We start from the raw sequence: 21,059 nt of genomic DNA on the forward strand, positions 1-21,059 counted from the left end.
AGTAGAATTGCTGAATTGAAAAGTGCACATTTCAAATAACGTATGGCCTGAGTAAATCATACTTGTGGCTGGCCCGTTTGAGGTTGGGAAAAGTACACTTAAACATTAACCTGCTGCTTTTAAGAAGCATAAGGAGTACTTGAAAAAAAAAAGTGTAAGGAGTTTTTGTCATTACTGGTTTTCAACTAAAAGAAACATCTGCAAGAAAGGGAGAGAAAGAAGCGTTTATCTTTCATTGCCAGAGTTTTAGAGTATATTCTAGAGAGTAGATGATTGGCAATATATAACTTACATTAAGTGATAAAATCTACTTGGAAAAGTTACAGCTTAACATCCATGGCGGGGGGGGGGGGGGGGGGTGCATTTGCCCAGAACAAGTTGATTTCTTCTCTGTGCCTTACTTTCCTCATATATAAAATGAAAATGTATTGGATCATTGGTTTTGTAACTTTTTAAACCACATCAGGCAGTAAGAAGTACATTTTATGTTGTGATCCAGTATACATGTATGTGTGCCTAATGCATATTTGTAACAAAGTCAAAAGTTTTATGAAAGAAAATTTAGCCTTACTAAATCTGCAGTACACTCCATTTCTATTCTGTTTCTTTAAAATGCTGGTGGTACCATTGAAATTGTTTTTAGATCGAAAACCTTGTAGTAGATTATTTCTAAAAGCTCTTCAGCTCCAAAATCACATGAGTATATTTTGTGATTTAAAGTGACAAGGAGAAAAATACAGATTTTGGGGGACAAAGTCTGTCATGAGAATAGTCACAAAGAGCAGTTTCTCTTGTATAGATAGTTGTAGCCACTTCAACAAAAAACAATTCCATAAAAATCTAGTTCAAAATCTTTACTATGTCTCTCCAATTATAATCACTGCTAGTATAAGCCAGTTTTGCTTCCCCCTCCCCCATTAAATTGACCCTCTCTACCTTTTTCTTTTTTCTTTTTCTCTTTTGCATCCATAGCAATATACTACCATTAACAATGTGAGTGTGGGGTGCCAGGCCCCACGCAGTCAAAATTCTATGTGTAACTTTTGACTCCTGAAAAATTTAACTACTAATAGCCTGTTGTTGACTGGAATTTGTTATATGTATTACATAGTATATTCTTATGATAAAGGAAGCTAAAAAAAAGAAAATGTTACTGAAATCATAAGGATGAGAAAATATGTTGACTATACTGTATCGAAAAAAATCTGTATAAGGGGACCTGTGCATCTGAAACGCATGTTGTTCAAGAGCCACCTGTAATTGCTACCTAGGTTGCATTAAATTCTGTCTGTGACTTAAGTGGTTAATGGAAAAGCTTGATGGGGAAAAAAACCTTATTGCTGGATTTGAATTTGGTTGAAAGTAAGACCAGCTCTCTTAGGTTTTTAAAAGATGTATGGAGAAACACTGCTGTCTATGCAAATAAGCTTGTAACTATATTTTCCCTATCGGACCTGTATAAAATGGAAACAAAAGCTCATCCTTTACCCATCTTGCAGAAGAATTTGAGCTCCTGAGCTCTAGAGCCACAGTTTACTCTTGAGTAGGCATGCCAGCATCTCTAATGCCTCAGCAAGAACTTGGCTGTAGAGAATGTAATTTTCCTTGTCACTCTCAGTTTTAGTTTTTAGGAAAAAAGATGAATGGAATTTAACATCCATCAAATTGATAAGCACAGTATTAAAAGAGAAATTGGGAATGTGCTGCCATCCTCCTTGACATGCTAGCTTGTTCCCTTAAGTTTGCACTACAGTGTTACTCACACAGAGAGCCAAGTGAGATGGTAAATCACTTTCATGAAATGGGAGCTTTGGGGCCGGTTGTGTTGGGAAGATGTTTTTGCTCTTGATAAAGTACATTCGAAAATGCAAAAGTAATTGCTCTCTCTTTTCAGAGCATATCTTTTTAGGTTTGTATGATTTGTGCTGAGACCATTGAAGTGTAAACTGCAAGGGAAATTGTACTGCTTTGGCAGTGTTGTACCTAGCCTCCTATACATCTTCTCATTTTTGTTTGTCCATTACTTTTCAACTTCTCACAGTTTTAGATCTGTTACTTAGACTTGGCATGTCTTGCCTTGAACCTGTTCAGTTCTATTTGGTTGATATTTCCACTGCATGCATTCTTTGCCCTAAAGGGTAAAGTGAAAAAAAAATCCATAACTATGGTCTACTCATAACAGAAATGCTAACGTAGTTCATGTAGAATTTTATTCCTAATTTAATATACTCACAAATTTTCTAGTAATTTTCCTCCCTTTTGGTTTTATTAGTAACCTTCACTCAAGTATAGATATAGACATATTTATTATTTATAAATGCTGATCTTTATGAAATACCCACATAAAAATGAGATTGTGGCATTTAGTTTTTTATGTGTCACTACTTCTTTCCAAAAAATGGTAGTAAAAAATAACATATAGAGTACAATAGACTTTTTCTTTTTAAATGAAGGAATCAGGAAAAAGGGAAAATTCAGATTGATTAGTAGGATAAAGACAAGAGAAATTTGTACACAAATTCACACCCATAAACATCTGTATAACTGTTAAAGACAGAGTACAGATTGAAACCTGAGCTTCCTAGGAGCCAGAGCAGAAATGGAAATGCAGGTAGTTCACAGATCACCATCCTATGAGCTCTAAAGCAGACAGTGAGAACAGTAGGGAGCAGTGTTCTCAATAATGGTTCTTCAGAATATACTGTTTTACACAGTTCTTTCTCATAACATCCCTTGTAAGAAGCCAAAGGCATTTTCTCTGAAAGATGAGTACCAGCACTGACAGTCCAAATACATCTCCTTTTCCTTTTTCTCACTGGTGAGAATTAATGGTAAATACCATCTCACACTAATGCAAGATCTAAGCCCAGTTAGTTGCCTAAATTAGAAAAAGTTCTAAAAAATTCGATTTACAAGGCCTCTTGTTGGGGTTCCTATAGAGTAAGGGACAATTAGAGTTGTATCTGCATAGAACATTATCACTTAATTTGTTTAGTAGTAATACAACCTTAAAAGGAGGAACTTGTCTATAAATGCCATTAAGCATTTAAAAGATAATTTTAGAATAACTTGCTCCTCTTCCTCATCCCATTCAAAACACATTCACCCATACTTACAAGTGAAATAAAAAAAAAAAAAAACTATTCCCAAATGAAAAAAATATATATATTTTTTAATTTTTTTTTTCAACGTTTATTTATTTTTGGGACAGAGAGAGACAGAGCATGAACGGGGGAGGGGCAGAGAGAGAGGGAGACACAGAATCGGAAACAGGCTCCAGGCTCTGAGCCATCAGCCCAGAGCCTGACGCGGGGCTCGAACTCACGGATTGCGAGATCGTGACCTGGCTGAAGTCGGACGCTTAACCGACTGTGCCACCCAGGCGCCCGAAAAATATATTTTTAAATGAGTTAGTTATGCCAAATTTCATCTGTATTAAGTGAATTTTAGACAAAATCAGACTGGATTATTTAATTAGCATAAGGCAGTTGGTTCCTAAGAAGAACTTTCTAATAATTTGTTTTTTCTTTTCTTTTTTATTTTATTTTATTTTTTTTAATGTTTATTCATTTTTGAGAGACAGAGAGAGACAGAACAGGAGTCAGGGAGGGGCAGAGAGAGAGGGAGACACAAAATCCGAAGCAGGCTCTAGGCTCTGAGCTGTCAGCACAGAGCTTGATGTAGGGCTCGAACTCATGAACTGTGAGATCATGACCTAAGCCGAAGTTGGATGCTTAACCAACTAAGCCACCCAGGCACCCCTGATTTGTTTTTTCTATTTGATAGGGAGCTTTAAATGTTTCAGTTCATTGACTTAGTAGTCTTTGTCTATTTGAAAATCAGAATGTAAGGCTGAGTTGGCAATTATTAAAAAATATAATAAACATAGCATGACCTTGTTAACTTAAAACACACAAAATTTGAATTAGGATCACACTATCTTGTATTTCATGAAGAGTTTCAAGTTGCCTGGAAATAGCAGGGTTTTTTTTTTTTTTTTCAGATGAATCTTTATTAAACCAGTATCAGCCTGATAACAGTTTTACTGTGATTCAGATTTTCATAAGACAATACTAGAATTTAATACTTTCTGGGAGAAAGTTTGGATTATTTCCCTGGCTCATGCTGCCCAGTAACCAGAAGCTAGGAAAATCATAGTTAGAATTATTGATCTGCTATTATAAAATCACTAGTAATAATTGTATGTTTGAGACTTGACTTCTTTCAAACCCAATCTGACTTCTTTTAGGCCATTTTGGTCTGTGATACTTTTCATAATATACTGTGTATGCTCCACTTGCTGAGGGGAAAAATGGGCCTGTATGCATACACAGCATTGCATTTAATTTCCCAGATTTAACCCAGAATTAAATGCAAAATTTTCTGGGCACACATATTATAAACTCTGGATTATACATGTTTCCATATATTTACTGCTCCTTTGATGGGAGGATAATACTTCTCTGTTCTCATCATCAGATTTGGCCATGTGATATCTTTTAACAAATAAAACGTCAATGAAAAAGTCATATGCCACTAGTGAACAGAAAATTAGGGTATAGTTGCAGCTTTCCCTTTTCCCTCTACCACAAGAGCAGTAGTGTTCCTTTAGAGCCACTCTTTCATTCTGGATTCCTGGAATGAAGACAGATGTGAACAAAACCAACAAACTATTTTTGTTGTAAAGCCTCTAGATTTTAGGGTTGTTTGTTATTACAGCCTAAATTATCCTAAGATGACTCACCATATAAGAACCCCAGATTGAGTCTCTATTCTAGATCTAGATGAATGTTTTGACATTCATTTGTTATTCATTTAAAATTTTATTGAACACGTCTGTTTCATGAAGGATACCTACATTATTGCCCATCCTCAGAAAAGTCCTATAGAGTAGGTTTTTAACATTTTTTTGCAGATGAAGAAACAAGTATGGACTTTTTTATGGACGCTGCTTCTAAGAAGCTTAGTGAGGATCAAACATAGGTCTGTCTCATTCTCTTGTATCTCTACTATCCTATTTATCCAGTTGCACAGTTTCCTATCTATCTGTTGCACATATATTGGATAAATCATTTTTTACCAATCTATGGAATTAATAATTCAATATTATCGAACAGCAAGACTTAAAAAAAATATATTTTAACGTTTATCTTTTTTGAGAGAGAACGCAAACAGGGGAGGGGCAGAGAGAGGGAGATAGAGGATCCAAAACATGGTCTGAGCTGTGAGCACAGAGCATGATGTGGGGCTCAAATTCATCATGACCTGAGCCAAAATCAAGAGTCAGGTGTTTAACTGACTGGGCCACCCAGGCGCCCCCACATGCCTTTAGGAAAGGTTTACACTTGCCAATTAACCACAGTAACCACTACTCCCTATCCTTTAGGCCAGCTGTCTTTATACATTTCTAACTACCTGATCCTTGAAAACTTTTGAATTTTTAACCCCAAGATTGGCTTACATTATTAATGAAACCGAGTTAAGTATAATTTTCATTTTTTATTGGCATCAGAGAAAATATTTTTCATTGCCAGTCTTGCAATAGCAAAGTTTTAGAAAATTGTGTGCAAGAAGCCAGAATGGAATAATAAAAATCCTAGAGACTTACTATGTACCCGGCATTGTTCTAAGACTTTAACATGTAGTAGCTAACATAATCCACACAGTAACCTTATGAAGTAGATAAAATTATCATTCTCATTTTATAGAAGAAAACTAAAGCCAGAGAAGTTTAATAACTTGCCCAAGGTCACACAGCAGTGAAGAGGCTGAGCCAGGATTTGAACTGTCGGATTCCACACTCCTAAACACCATACTATGACGGGGTAGATAACTGCATGAGCTTTTCTCATGAGTGGAGAAATCTCTTACCTCTTTTGATGGTGGCTTTTATGTAAAGGACAAGATTTTCCTTATATTCTACAGCTTTTTCATAACCAGCCATAGTATTCTTCAGAAAGATCTCTTGTTCTTTCTACTAGTAGACAGATGCCTCCTGGAGATTGTGAATCATGCAAACATACATTATTTTGATACTTTGTGTTCACTGGATAAAAATTAGTCTTTTTCTGAGCATCCCGTGATATAGTTTAATAGGTGTAATGAGAAAGTGTTTAGTAAACCCATCACTTTATCCTTTAAAATTTTTTCTTTTAGTAGTTTAAAACAGTGTGTAGTCTGTTACTTTTTGGGAAAGAGATTGCCATTCTTAAAATATACCATAGTGCATTGTTTGAAAAATAATTATTTGTGCTGAACATTCTGTGGATTTTATCCTTAGGAAATGTGTGTCTCAGAAGTTACCACCACCACCCCAAGTTGAAAGTCCTGAAGCAGATGAAGAGATCAGCTTGGCGATAGGGTTAAATGTAGGAGATTGGTCGTATGTGACCTGATACGAGATGGTGATGTTGAGAACTGAGTGGAAATGGAATACTAGGGGGTGGGAATAGCTCACTAAAGGTAAGAGGTGCCCTCCTGGATGGAAGGAAGCCAAGACAACAGGACCAAGTTGTAGGGGTATCAATGGCAGGAGCATGAACACTGCTCCCCTGCCACTTTGCAAAAAGGGACCTGCTAGTGGGAGGTATTTTTTTTCTTTTATTACTTTTACATGGTGAAATGAAGGGATAGTATTATGAAGACTGTAGGTACAGTTATAAAAACAATCAGAAATCTTTGAAAAAGGAGGTAACCTGACTTTTTTGTAATTTATTCCCAAATACTTTTCTAATTCTTTGTTCCAGTATCGCGTCTTTATGGGCATTTGAAACCTTAAGTCTGAACTGGAAAAAAAAAATCTAGGCTCCAACATCTCCAGCAGTTATGTTCATTTTACACCCATGCCATTGTAGTGATTTGTGAATGATAGTAGGGACTAATGGCCTGAGGAGAGGTCTTTAACTGGTATGAAGGATCAGCTACAAACAGGTAAGTCAGAGGTTTTTGTTTTTAGGTTGTAATTGGCCTTTGTTTTGTCAGCTTTTCTTAATATTTCCACAATTTTCCTAGCCCTACCAATACTTCTGATGGTTGAGCTATATGTGTAGGATATGTGTGTGTGTGTGTATGCACACACACATACACATGAACACATATATGTATACACACACACACATCAGCAAATGCTCATCTTGTTGGACCTAGGCTAATGTCACAATATTTAGAAAACTTCTCCCTGTGTTGTCAATTTTTAAAAAACTGACACATTTTGTGGTTAGACAAATGAAATAAATAGGTCTCTGGTGCATGTTATTGTAGTACTAATGGATCTTTAGATATTTGCTGTAATGTTAACATGTTAATTTATGCCCTGTAAATGAGTAGGAGACACTGTTACTGAAAAAACTGTAGAGTCTGCACAATAAATGCTGTATAAGAAATAAGCCTTCCTCCAAACAACTTTTTTTGCTGGTTCACACTTCTGAGCAGTAGGCTCTATAGGTGTGAAGAATCTAGGGACTGTATAATTTGTGATAAACCAGATTATAAAAGAAGCTTAATTACTGATAAGAGTTTCGCTTGTAAGCTTTGTCAACTTCATATATTCTCTTGTTGACTATTTTTGCAAGAAGCATTTGAAGACATACTTTGGGGAGCAGTGTAATATTATTTCTGTTCTCAAAGGCTTACAACCCTGTGGTCTAGACCTAAGCAAATAGGACTTGAGAGACGTTTCGAGTCCTATCAGAACTAGTTACCTGTGGTGAGTAGAAAAGAAGAAAACTTTTTATGTGCAGGGATAACTTGTAAAATGTAAACATCTGCTTACTGACAGTGGTGTTTAATATTTTTACTGTATATAGAAACATTCACTTCCTATAACTATTTTGTAGCAATTTGAAGTCCGTTAAGGTCTGAGACAACTAATAAATTTTTTAAGCTTAGTATGTTGAGCAGATCAAATAAGTTATATTCAGCAAATGTATATTGTGTATTATGTGGCAGATATAATATTGTTTTGCTAGGGGCTAGGGTATACAGTGAATAAGACCTTCATTTATTTTTCATCCAACAAGTATATATTAAGTGCTTCTGTGGATATAATCTTAAGGGCTTCCCTGAGGACATCATGCTTACGTTAAAGTTCAAAGATGAGTAGGAGTTACCAAAGCAAATGGCAAGATAAAGAAAAATAGTCACCTGCTGTGATCAAAGTACTCCAGGTTGAGAAAAAGCATGGAAAGTTTGAAAAACAGAAAGGACCCTTGAGTGACTGAAGTAGGAGGAGGGAGAGGAGAAGCAGTGGCTTAAGAGGAGACTGAAGAGATAGCCAGAAGCCAGTTCTTAAACAGACTTGTTAACTTCTAAACCGTGTTTATGATTTGGATCTAGTTATAAAGGCAAGGTGCGGCCATTCAAGGGTTTAGGGAGGAAAATGAACTTACGGGAATTTGGTTTTTACACCACCATGCTGGTTGTTTTGTGGTGAATGTATTAGAGTGGGCCAAGAGCTAGTAGGATGCAAAGGAATCAGATAGAATACCATTGAAGGAATCTGACAGATGATGATGACTTAGGTTAGTGTGGTAATGGAGAAATGGCGGGTTCAAGAGATATTGGAGTTGTAAATAACTAGATTCAGAGATTTTTTGAGATGTACAATTAAGGGTACGAGAATATGGAGTCTGAGATGATTCCCTTGCTTCTGGCTTCAGCCTCCAGGAGAATGTTGGTGCCATCCCCTGAGATGGGAGGAGGGCAGAAGACAAGGGTCTATAGTTTCTGAGATATACCTCAAAGATTCATGGGCACAGATGGGGACACAGGACAGGAGTCATTTACCATTAGTAGGATGTATGTGGTACGTGGGAGATTGTAATGTATATATTTTAAACTTACCTGAAAATGTCAATTAGTATCAAAGCAGTATCAGACAGTGTCTATTCTGAGATCAGTGAAGACAGTCTCAGTTTTAAAGAGAAGGAATCATTATGAGAATGTAGGTGAGAATATGGTAGGGTAAAGAGTTTTGTTTTTTAAGAAGCTAAAAGAGATAACTAATGAAAGAAAGTTTAAATGAACCTAGCCATATTGAGTAGATCACTGTTTTCCCCATAAGATAAGATCCAAAGTTTTAAGTTTTTAAGGTGTTAATAGTAATCTGTCCTTGATTCTTGCTAATTTTTGTTCCAACGAGTTTGTTTTTTGCTGAGGCTTTTAAACCCAGGTTAACATCCAACTAGGAGAATTTTTTTTTTTAGGATTTTAATCAGAAGGCTAAAACTGGTTTATGAATTGGCTAATGGATAATGGGTTTGTAGCTTTTAAAAATAAGGCATCTAAAGTTTATGATTGGGGTCGGGGTAGGAACATACAGCTTTAAAAACCTCAGAAATTACTTATGAATGGAGGCTCTAGCCTATTTAGGACATAAATTGGGGGAAGGGATGAAGAGAAGGAAAAAGAACCCTGTTCTTGTAAAGGAGGCCTTTATATAATGTCTTCCATGAACTAAACTTTTAAGATTATTGAATTTTTATTTGCAACGTTTCCACTTTAATTGGCTATTTGAAACATGAAGCATTGTTATGGTGTGAAATGCTACAATAAAGCTTCCAGTGGGAAAATGGAATTGTAACCTGTAATCTGTAGATCTATAATCTACAGTCAGGTGGAGTTTGGAGACTGGGAATGGGATGTGGGAACTGGAAAAGTAACCCCTGCAGTCTGCAAGCTGTTGCATTTTGGCAAGCTGGGCAGTGGTTGCTTCACTGATGTTGGCTGTAGCGGGAAGAGTATGAACATTAGAATCACATAAACCTGGGTCTCAAAACCCTAGCTCCAGCACTTGTTAGGAACAGGCAGATTGCCCACCCTTGCCATGCCCCACTGTCCTCTGCTAAAGTGTAAGGATGGCATCTACTGCCCAGGTTATTTTGAGGATTAAATGAGAAAATGAACAGAAGGCCTCTGACAGAGTGCCTTGCTCATAGTAGGCACTTAAATCGTAGTTCCTCTTTCACCACCAATTTGATTTTCTTTATACCCAGCTTTAGTATCTATAATAATGATACAGAAGCCTTATTAGTGGCCATATAAACTTAGTGAGTTGGAACAAATGCAGTGGAATCTCTCATTTCTACGAATTAATTATGAAAATAGAAATTAATGGGTACTGAGTATATCATCTTTCAGAAATGCTAATCCAGGTGATTTTAGGAGCGCCCTTGAAGGCACACAAAGTAGTTTGTGAGAGGTTTGAAATGACAACGGATAAATAATTTTAAATGTAATCCAGCAATGGGTTTTTCTACAGGAAAACATTTGGCCACTTATCATTCAGTTAGCATTTATTGAGCAGTGTTTTTATCCTGGGGCCATATATTGTGGGATACTGAACAGAAGATTCTTTTTTTTTTTTTTTTTTAATTTTTTTTTTCAAACGTTTATTTATTTTTGGGACAGAGAGAGACAGAGCATGAACGGGGGAGGGGCAGCGAGAGAGGGAGACACAGAATCGGAAACAGGCTCCAGGCTCTGAGCCATCAGCCCAGAGCCCGACGCGGGGCTCGAACTCACGGACCGCGAGATCGTGACCTGGCTGAAGTCGGACGCTTAACCGACTGCACCACCCAGGCGCCCCAAGATTCTTAGCGTACCATAGTAGGTCTTGTGCTGTGGGAAATCACAGGGTATTGTGCCAAGAGAATTTGATGTTTTGTACCAAATGTTTTAAAAATGCACTTTCTCTCCTACCCAGTTGTTCTGCTTGTAGCAATATAACCCGAAGAAGTTCAATGGAATCTTACTTATAATAGTGAAAAATTGGTAACTGCACAGAGATACAACAATAGTGAATTGGTTTAATTGCATACCCATGAGTGATCACACATGTCTGTATGTGACAAAAAATATTCATGATATATTGCTAAGAGCAAAAAGTAGGTTAAGAAGAGGGTTTAAAAAAAGGAATTTATTATCGAAGAAAGTAAGTTTAGTGAAATCTTTTCTGAATCACTGTTGTGTACTCTCTGCCTCAAAGGAATTGTTCAAAAAGTTGTCCTAATCTGGAAGTGGGATGGGAGTTAAAGGAGCTAAGCAGCTTACCAAATCTGTATAGTACATTGGATATACAAACCAACGGTAAGTTTTGAGTAATAATCAGATAAAGTATAGTCCCAGTGAGGCTGCTCAGGTGAATGGGCTTGTCAGCAGAGCAGGGCGAGGTGTTGTTACAATGTTCTCAGTCTTTTGAGGTACACTTTCTAATAAGATTGACTTGTGAAAGAAAGCATTGCAAAAGCAATGGGAAAAAATATGTCCAGTGAGTATATGGGCAAGTAGTCTCAGGGACTATATTGGCCATTTTGGCTCAGCTGGTACCAGTAGGTCATTTTCTCTTGTGGAAACATCCCATTTCTAGATATTTCAGATTCTAAGAGTTACCTTCATTGAGAAATTATTTTTCCTTTTAGTTGATAATAAGTTAAGCTGCCAGGATCTTGGCTTCTTTTCACTTTTGCACAGCAATCCTATTAATCCAAAGGTTTTTACTTGAGTTTTACAAAACTATTTTGGAAAACTTTATTTACATTCACCAAGCTTACACCTTTGGATATACAATTAACTCTACCAATTTACAATAATAGGTAATTATTCCTTTTTTTTTTTTCCTCATAGAAGTTGATAAGCTCGGAGTTTTCTGGTTTTCCCATTTATATGAGAACTGTACAACAAATGGAACAAGGCTTTACTGTGGCTGGATCAAATGAAGTGACTATTTCTTCACCTTTTCCATACTGCTTTTCAGAGTAGAGTGATGAAAGGCAGTCTCTCTGCCTGCTTTGTTCACTTTTTTACATGTGGTGCAGATCTGCTCCCCTTCGACCTTGGAATAGACTTCTGGGATTTTTTTTTTTTTCCTTTCTGTGTTTGTTTGTCAGTTGTCAGAAGTTGGATACCAAAAGATTCAGAAAGAAAGGAACAAGAGAGTAGGAACTAAGATGCAAATGTCAGGGCTAAAAGGAAAAGAGAATTCATGATCTTTCTATAAACTGGGAAAATACCTTTTATTTTTAATGGCTAGCATTTGTTGAGTACCCATGTGCTAGTTACTTTATGCACATTATCTTATTTAATCCACACTATTGTGAGAGGAAGAAATAATTCCCTCCTTTTGTTTTACAGACAAGGCCCCAAAAGATTAAACAGTTTTCTTTTAGCCATGTGTCCATTAAATAGCAAAGTTAGGATTTGAATCCAGGTCCAACTTTAAAGCTCTTTGTAGTATATAAGCTGCTCATATTGGCCCGAGAGTTAGAAAACTCTTAGGATTTAGCTCTGTGAGTTTCTGGTGACTTGAATTAGCTTTCTTGGCCCTTGCTTTCTTCTTTATCTGTAAGATGAGAGGATTGGGCTGGATCTTTAAAGTTAATTCTGACTGTAAAATTATTTGATTCCTGGGCTCTTTTTTGAATCCGAGCAGAGAATGTGTAAAGATTCTGCTAGCTCTCTTGTGTGTAGCCAGTTTGGTTTGTAATGATGATTTTTTTTTCACCTGATCATCTTGTGGAGGTGCAGAAAAGTCATCATGAGAGAATGGGTTAAAAGAAGGCACATTGTGTCAACTGAAGATTCACAAAAGAAAACTTAAAAGTACTTGAGCATGGAAAGCCTGGGCTGGAGATTTGTGTGGGTGGGACCTGGTTATTGTCTGTGGACACCAATTTCATTTACCCTTAAGTGTTATTGTGCTTGAGTGAGTGAGTTTGTGTGTCTGTCTCCAGACATTGGGGATTGTGCTAGATGGTATAATGATGACTTAGTTCTTTTAGGGCCTTGTAACATTTCCAATTAAATGGTAGAGATGGTTATAGGAGGGACATGATGATTATTGACATAAGAGAGCTAATGAGATGACATGACATAAAGAAGCATCATTGTTACATTATTATAGTATTTTTATTCCATTTTTATGGTACCTTTTTCTCTAAAGGTGCTGTACAAATAACATTGAGGTAATAAGCCATTTTAAAATGCCAAAACACTGAAGAATGAGGAAGTAGCTAGGAGAAATAAATATACAGAAAAGAAGCAATAGAGGCTTTAGATCACTAATCAGCACAAAGATTAGTGATTCTTTGGCTAAATCCCTTGCACTCAACATGGGTTCTGTGAATCATTAGGGACTTGACATGGAGGTCTTTTTTTTGAGCCAAACTAGTGCTCATCATTTTACATCCTGTGGTTGTGATTAAAGACCATGGATGGTTCATGGATTTAGTTCATTGCCTGGCACATGGTATGCACAACATAAGTAATAGCTCAGTACATGTTAAAACCGTGATTCTGATGAAGTGATAAGAGCGTAATAGTAGTTTCTCTGTGGTTTAAAAGGTAAAGCAGGGGGCGCCTGGGTGGCGCAGTCGGTTAAGCGTCCGACTTCAGCCAGGTCACGATCTCGCGGTCCGTGAGTTCGAGCCCCGCGTCGGGCTCTGGGCTGATGGCTCAGAGCCTGGAGCCTGTTTCCGATTCTGTGTCTCCCTCTCTCTCTGCCCCTCCCCCGTTCATGCTCTGTCTCTCTCTGTCCCAAAAATAAATAAAAACGTGGAAAAAAAAACAAAAAAAATAAATAAAAGGTAAAGCAATGTAGAGTTGTCGGGATCTTCTTTTCCTTCTCTGAATTGATAAAGTATAATATGTAGTTTATAGACTAGCATTAGATTTTTAAATGAAAAATACAGAGACTGTACCTAATAGTCTTAAGTTACATACCCAACACCAACTTGGAGAAATGAAAAATTACAGATAGAATTGAAGATCTCTGTTCTTCTTTGCCCTCCCTTTCCCCCACCCCAGACATAACCATTATTCTGAATTTGGTGTATCATCCCCACACATGTCATTATATTATAATTATGTATCAATAAACAATATATGGTATTTTTACATATTATAAATTTTTATATAAATATTATATATATCCCTCCATAGCTTTTCTCACTCAACATTGTTTTTGTTGTATTTGTAGTATTATCCATTAATTTTAACTGCCTTCTAGCATTCCCTTATGCATAAATTTTATTTTAATCTGTTCTGTCAGTGTACACTATTCCTATTATTTTTGCATACCTCTCACCTTCACATCCCCCTCCGCCGGGGTGGCTCAGGTGGTTGAGCTTCTGACTTCAGCTCAGGTAATGATCTCATAGTACGTGGGTTTGAGCCCCACATCATGTTCTATGCTGGCAGCTAAGAGCCTGGAGCCCGCTTCATATTCTGTGTCTCTCTCTCTCTCTCTCTGTCTCTCTCTCTGCCCCTCCCCCGCTTGAGCTCTCTCACTCTCTCACTCTCTGAAAAATAAACATTAAAAAAATTTTTGAACATACAAATTCTAAATAATATATTGAGTTTTGACTCTTTTTAAGGTTTACATAAGCACAATCTTACTGTGTTATTTAGTGACTTGTTTTTTTCTTTTCAGTGCTATGATTTTGAGATTCATTCCTGCTGATGTGTGTAGCAGTCATTTTCACAATATACATTATTCCTTTATATGAATTTAGTATGGTTTATGGACCTTCAGGTTGTTTCTGACATTTTAGTATTGCAAACAATATATAATTAACATTCTTATACATGTGTGTTGACATTGTACATGTGTGTTAGACATAGATCTAGGTGTGAAATGACTGAGGTATAATGTTATGTACATGTTTATCTTTACTGGATGTTGATGAGTAGTAATTTCTTTATCATTTATTTATAAGTATTTTCTAATTTCTGATTTTACCCATGAGTTTACTTTAAATTTTTAATAAAATATTAAAAAATTTTCAAATACAGAATTTTTTATCAGAATCTAATTTACTTGCTCAGTGATCAGCTAATAATGCTTTTATCTTACTAATTCTTTGGCATCTGTTAAGACTTCTGCTTTATAGGTTAATGTGCGATCAGCATTTAGCCAGGTATAGCCGCTTTTATAAATATTCCTCATATGTTTGAAAATAATTTGTTATCTTATTGTTGAGTATATGAGTCTATGCTTATTAATCCTCTTTAATTTTACTAATTATTTTGGCTTAGACAGATATATTAAAATCTTCCCATTATGATAGTAAATTTGTCAGGTTCCCATATATAGAATCATTTTTGCTTTATATATTTTGAGGCTTTGTTATTAGGAACATACAGGTTTAGAATTGTTTTATCTTCCTGGTAAATTCTTTGCTTTTAAACTTTTTTTTTTTTTTTTTTTTTTTACTATTCTATAATCCTCTTTTTTTCTCTACTTTTTGTTTTGTTTTTTTTGCCTTAGTCTACATTTTCTGTTAGTACTGTGGCTATAACTGGCTTTTTAATCATGTATCTTTGCTGGTATTATTATAATGTACTTTAAAATTTTCTTTATACTCATGTTCATGTTTCTAGTGTGTCTCATAAACTACATAAAACAGGATTTTGTTTATTCAATCTGAATATTTTCTTAGTTTAGTCAGTTTACAGTTATTACCATTACTAATATATTTGTACTTATCTCTACAATCTTATTATGTGTTTTCTCTTTACCCTGTTTTTTTCTGTGCTCATTTTTTCCTTTTTACCTGTACTGTCTTGATTTGAATAACTTTTTTAAAATCTCTTTATCTATGTATCTATCTATATACCTGTCTATCTATTTATTATTTTAGAGAGCAAGCTTGAGCTGAGGAGAGGGGCAGAGGGTGAGAGGGAGAGGATTTTAAGCAGGTCCTAGGCTCAGCACAGAGCTGACACGGGGCTCAATCCCACAACACTGGGATCGTGACCTGAGTTGAAATCAAGAGTTGGACGTTCAACCTACTGAGCCACCCAGCTGCCCCTGAGTAACTTTTCTTTATTTATTTTTCCCTTCTACTGATTACTCCTAAAATTTTAATTTGTATTTGGCTTTGTAAACTCTTACATTAAAATTGGTATGTCTACCATTTTTCTGAACAATTCACGGACCTTGGAAAGCTTTAACTCCAGTTATCCTCTGTCAGTGAAGGGCTTATATGGTATATGTTTTTGATCCGTTTTTTTACTTCCGGTTTTTTTTTATCACCAAGTGTATTATTGCTGCTGTGTCATTTAATTTTTATTTTTGTACTAACTTTTATTGTCTTCTAATTCCCAAGGAGATTGTGAACTCCTTAATTAAGCTGGTTTTATCACTCTTTTTCTTCAGATTTTCAAAAGAAACAACCAGACGATGATTCTGCTCCAAGTACCAGTAACAGCCAATCAGATTTGTTTTCTGAAGAGACCACCAGTGACAACAACAATACCTCGATAACCACGCCAACTCTTAGTCCCAGCCAGCAGCCGCTTCCGACAGAACTGAATGTAACTTCACCAAGTAAAGAGGAGTGTAAGTGCCCAGATCCTGTGAAGTGGTAGAGAAAGCAGCCCAAGAATCATATCATGAGCTTCTTGGTAATGCCTTGTCTAGAAAACAAGATAGCAGCTTTTCTAATTCAAGATAAAGTTTTGACATGTAGGCCCAACTCAACAAGTTAAGAGAATATGTCTTAGCTGTTCTGTAGAGCTTAAGGTCTTTTTTAAAAGATAGTCTTCTATGTTAACTGTTAAGTACGAAGTTTCGAACCAGTCTAGGGTAGTGGTTCTCAATCCTGGCTGCAAAACAGAACCAACTAGAGATTAAAAAAAAAAAAAAAAAAGACAAAAACAATTTTAGTCTTCAGCCCCATTCCCTGAGTCTAATTTTATTGACCTAGAGGGAGGCCCAGGGATCTGTTTTTTTTTTTTGTGGGTGTGTGTTTTGTTTTTTTTTGTTTGTTTTGTTTTGTTTTGTTTTTAACTTTGCAGAGGATCCTAATGTGTGCTAATTGATAAGAACCACTGGTCTAGAGAACTTCTAATTTAGGAACCTTGGATCGAAAACTTACCTATGTCACTAACTGGGCCTTGAATGTTTCTAGGCAATTAACTGAGATAGTAACTTCATAGAACATAGGATATTTGAAGAGAGTAGGAAGTGGTTTCTGTTCTTCTATAAGTCCTCAATGATAGAATACTATTGTTATATATGTGATATGGAAGTCCATTGTCCACTTAAATTTTTAAATGCTTTAACCATCTTCTTTAGGACACAACCTATAACCATATGTGTTGAAAATTTTAGGCACATTTTGACATAGCAGTTTTTGCCTTTTAAAAGCTTTAATAACAGGTTGAAGTTTGCTGTTTCAGAGTTAATGAGCATATGGAAATCCTTGGAATATGGTAGGTTAGAGTGTTCTGTCTAACTTTCGAAAGATAAGCAGAGAACAAATGATCATAAGCCAGTGTACTAGGTAAAATTGAGAATATAATAGTAAGGAAGACCATTGTCTGTGTCTTCAGAGAATTTACTTATTAGAGGAAATTAAATATATTTGTTATAATATATCAGTGGTTCTCAACCAGGAGTAATTTTGCCACCCACCCCCCACCACCACTGCAGCTGAACATCCTACACTGCACAGGACAGCTCTCCACAGCAAGGAGTTATCCAGCCTGACATGTCAGTAATGCCAGTGTTGATAAACCCTGATACTTGGTTTTATGTGCCCATTTTAATGATTCTTCTTATGTATTAAAGACCGTGACTCTTGAAGAAGGGTGTTGGTTTACTGGAGAAAGTGGTCTTGAAATAGACACAGATGGTGAAAAGACATTCTAGACAGAGTAGAATGAGCTGTGCAGAAAAGCTACATAGGGTTTTATACTGGCAAGTGACCCCTAGGACAAGGTTGGAAAGGTAGATGATGGTCAAGTCATAAATGCCCAGCTAAGCTGTTTGGATGTTAGATGATAGTCATGTTTTTGAGCAAAGAAAGTAATATTATTACAGTTCTTTTGGAGAAGTAACCCTGAAAATGGGAAGGGTTATACTAGAATAGTATTGCAAAGAAAGAATTTTTTAAATATTGTAACTTATTGAATAGAGGCCCAGGGGAAGGTGTAGAAATCATTTAAGAGGAGGGAAGAAGAAAACATTAAAATAGTAGTAGTAATGTTAAGGCAGTGGGTTTTATTTTGTTATTAAAAATCTATTTGTGTCATGTACTTATTGAGAAACACTGATAAAAGGTATGACCCCTTATCTCAGAAAAATACATACTATCCAATTTTGAATAAAAATTTTTTAAGCTCATTGTAGCCTTTAGGTGAAGAATTCCTTGTCTAAGGGAAAGATTGGAGCTGGCCAGGATCTTACCTGATTGGATTCATACATACCAGGATTAGACCACAAAAAACAGCTTGAGCAGCCAAGTTGTGTGCAAGAGGAAGATAATAATAGCTATCATTTATTGAGCACTTTATGTGCAAGATAGTGTTCTGTATGTTTTGCATATTTTCCCTCTTATTCTTCATGATAATCCAGTACAGTAGATACTATCATTATCCCTATCCTGCAGATAAGGAAATAGGTACAAAGAGGTCAGGTAATTTGCCTGTGGTCACAAACAACTAGATACTAGAACCAGGATTCAAATTTAGACATTTGGCTTCAGAATCCATGCTTTTGATTAGTTAATTCACAATGGGAAACATAATTACCACAGAGAATAGAAATTTTCGTGTTGGCAAGATCAGCACTTTGTCTCTCTATAATTAAGGTATGTGGAAACTCAAATTATAACCAAAAGTTACTTTGTTAATTCATCATGAAAAATCCTGTAACAGAGATTGGAAATAAAAATTTATACATATGACTAAAACATTTTCTCTGGAGGCAGACCTTTCTGGAAAGCCAACCAAACAAGGATTTAATATAGCAAATGGCAAAGTATGGCCTCAATAAGTGGAATTAAAATGAAGTGAATTTTTAATTGAGTCCAGCAGATTGTGAGGTACACTCTACATACAGGGAAGGTGTTGCATTCAATGCAAGATTACATCTTCATACCCTTTTCTCCTTTCTCTGCCTGGGCTTACACCCACCCTGAGCTCTGGAGCCCCTAGGACACAACACTTCCTGTGTTTCCATAACTTGCAATTCTGGTCCATTGTACACTGCCATGTTTTTTCTTTTGATAAATAAATACCTTCCATCTGAGTAAAGATGTCTAGTTCTACCAGCTTCAGATCCATTCTCTCTGATGACATTACTGTTTTGAACCATTTTGTGTTTGAGTTAAACTCTCTGAAACAAATCTCATTTCCTAACTCTTATGAGGCTCATTGTTGTAGTTCTCAGGTTTTTACAGATATGAGGAATTGAGGTTTGCTAATCTGAGATATGATGATGACTTTCATGTTCAAGTGGGCAGTTTGAGTTGGAGCTCAGGGGAAGGGGGAGTCAGAGTGAGCTTCAAACACTTGGGAGATGATAGTTGAAGCCTTAATGGTTAAATGAGATTGGCAAAGATGAGAGCAATTAAAAGCAGTGAGAATAGAACCTTGAGAGTGAAATCAAGACAGAGTAGGAAACTGAAGAAGTCAGAGAAGAGGAGAATGATAATTGGTAAGGTCACAGAAGCCAAGGAACAAATTTCAACTTATGATGTGGTCTTTCATAATAATAGTGAAAATATGGCTTAGTCAGTTAAGCGTCAGACTCTTGATTTGGGCTCAGGTCATGGTCTACAGTTCGTGGAATTGAGCCCCACATGGGGCTCATGGTCTACAGTTCTTGGGATTGAGCCCCACATGTAGCCTACTTGAGATGGTTTCTCTCTCTCCCTCTCTCTGCCCCGCCCCTCTGTTTGCACATGTGCACTCTCTCAAAATAAATAAACTTTAAAAATAATGAAAATTTAAGGTCACATTTATGAAGTGTCTGCTATATTGTAAGCACTCTTCTAAGCTCTTTATATGTAGTAATATTTAATTTTCACAGGATCTTATGAGGTAGGTGCTTTTATTATTGTATTTACAGACGAGGAAGGTAAAGAATAGAGAGGTTCAGTAACTTCAGTCCAAAGTTACAGAGCTTCTGCTTCTCAATATAGTTTATGTTCCAGCCCACTAATTTGGCTCCAAAGCAAGTGTTTGCAAGCACCCACAATAGCTTATTGCCTCATCATTGTTAAAATGCTGTAGAGAGTGTCAGCTGACCAGAGACACTTGGATTTGATGGTCTTGAGACTGCTTACCTAAGTATAAGCTATTTAATAATCTTTTTCAGTGGCTTGTATATTCATTTAGCAATCTTTGCTGAGAGCCTACTATATGTGAGGTACTAGGTTAAGTACTGGCTACAGAAATGAGTAAGGTTAGGTCTCTATCCCCCAAGGAGGTCACCTTTTCAAATATATATGCTTCTCCCTGAGATTCTGGCTTATTCTCCCAAATGGGTTCAGAAGAATTTGGGGTGTAAGGGAGGCAGCAGCATGAACAGTGGTCAGTAAGCAGGTTATTTGTAAAAGCTTTCTCAGGTGGGTGTTGCTACCTCAACGAGATTGAAAACTATGTGTGCCTGGTTTGTGGATGGGGGATATAGGGATGAAGAAACTAAGGAAGTTTGTTAAAGTATTAGGGTAGATGCATTGTAAGTCAGCATGAGATAATTATGGTGGTTGCCAAGTAGCAGTGAAGACCCAGGTGAGAGTAGACAGCCTGATCGATAGGCACCTTAGAGATTTCTGCAGCTATGGTGTACTGTAGAAGCAGGGTGGAGGAAGCAGAGGAAGGGGATTACTTCTGTTGATCTTTTAGCAACCTCAAGGGACCAGAATTTCATCTGTTGGCCCTTCGTAGCTTCTCTTATATAGAGGTAAAGAGATGTGGGGTGTGGGAGTTGCTGGGAAATGGGTTTGTGTTGCAGATCCGAGTACTGCATACTTTGTTAACTATACAGTAATTGTGGGTCTACTGTTACTATGTAGAACTGGAAGTGTAGTGTATTCTTCAGGACTTGTGGAAAGTTTTTATTTGTCTGTAATAATCAAGAGAATGGGTATTATTTATATCTGCTTTTTTACTTCCCACTGTGAAATGAATATAGAACAAGAAATGAAATATATGTGGTGAGAGTCTGGGTGCATTAGTGCTGTTCTAAAAAGACTGCAGATAGGGTAAGAACTACTGACAAGCATGTAAAACAAAGAAGCAGGGCAGATTTTTACCCAGAAGAATTTTTTTTT

At 36.5% G+C, this 21,059-nt stretch overlaps 1 protein-coding gene across 2 annotated transcripts in view; it reads left to right on the plus strand.

Annotated features, from left to right (window-relative positions):
* Positions 1 to 21,059, plus strand: part of ZFAND3 (zinc finger AN1-type containing 3) — a 324,262-nt gene that overhangs the window by 227,933 nt on the left and 75,270 nt on the right. For both annotated transcript variants that reach the window (XM_040473389.1, XM_040473390.1), the window contains one exon: positions 16,154 to 16,336. In XM_040473389.1, coding sequence (XP_040329323.1) covers positions 16,154 to 16,336 — 183 coding nt within the window. The remainder of the gene's footprint in view (positions 1 to 16,153; positions 16,337 to 21,059) is intronic.

The sequence above is a fragment of the Herpailurus yagouaroundi genome, unplaced genomic scaffold (genome assembly GCF_014898765.1).
Source record: "Herpailurus yagouaroundi ecotype Mexico unplaced genomic scaffold, PumYag 139, whole genome shotgun sequence".
In the NCBI taxonomy this organism is placed as follows: domain Eukaryota; kingdom Metazoa; phylum Chordata; class Mammalia; order Carnivora; family Felidae; genus Herpailurus; species Herpailurus yagouaroundi.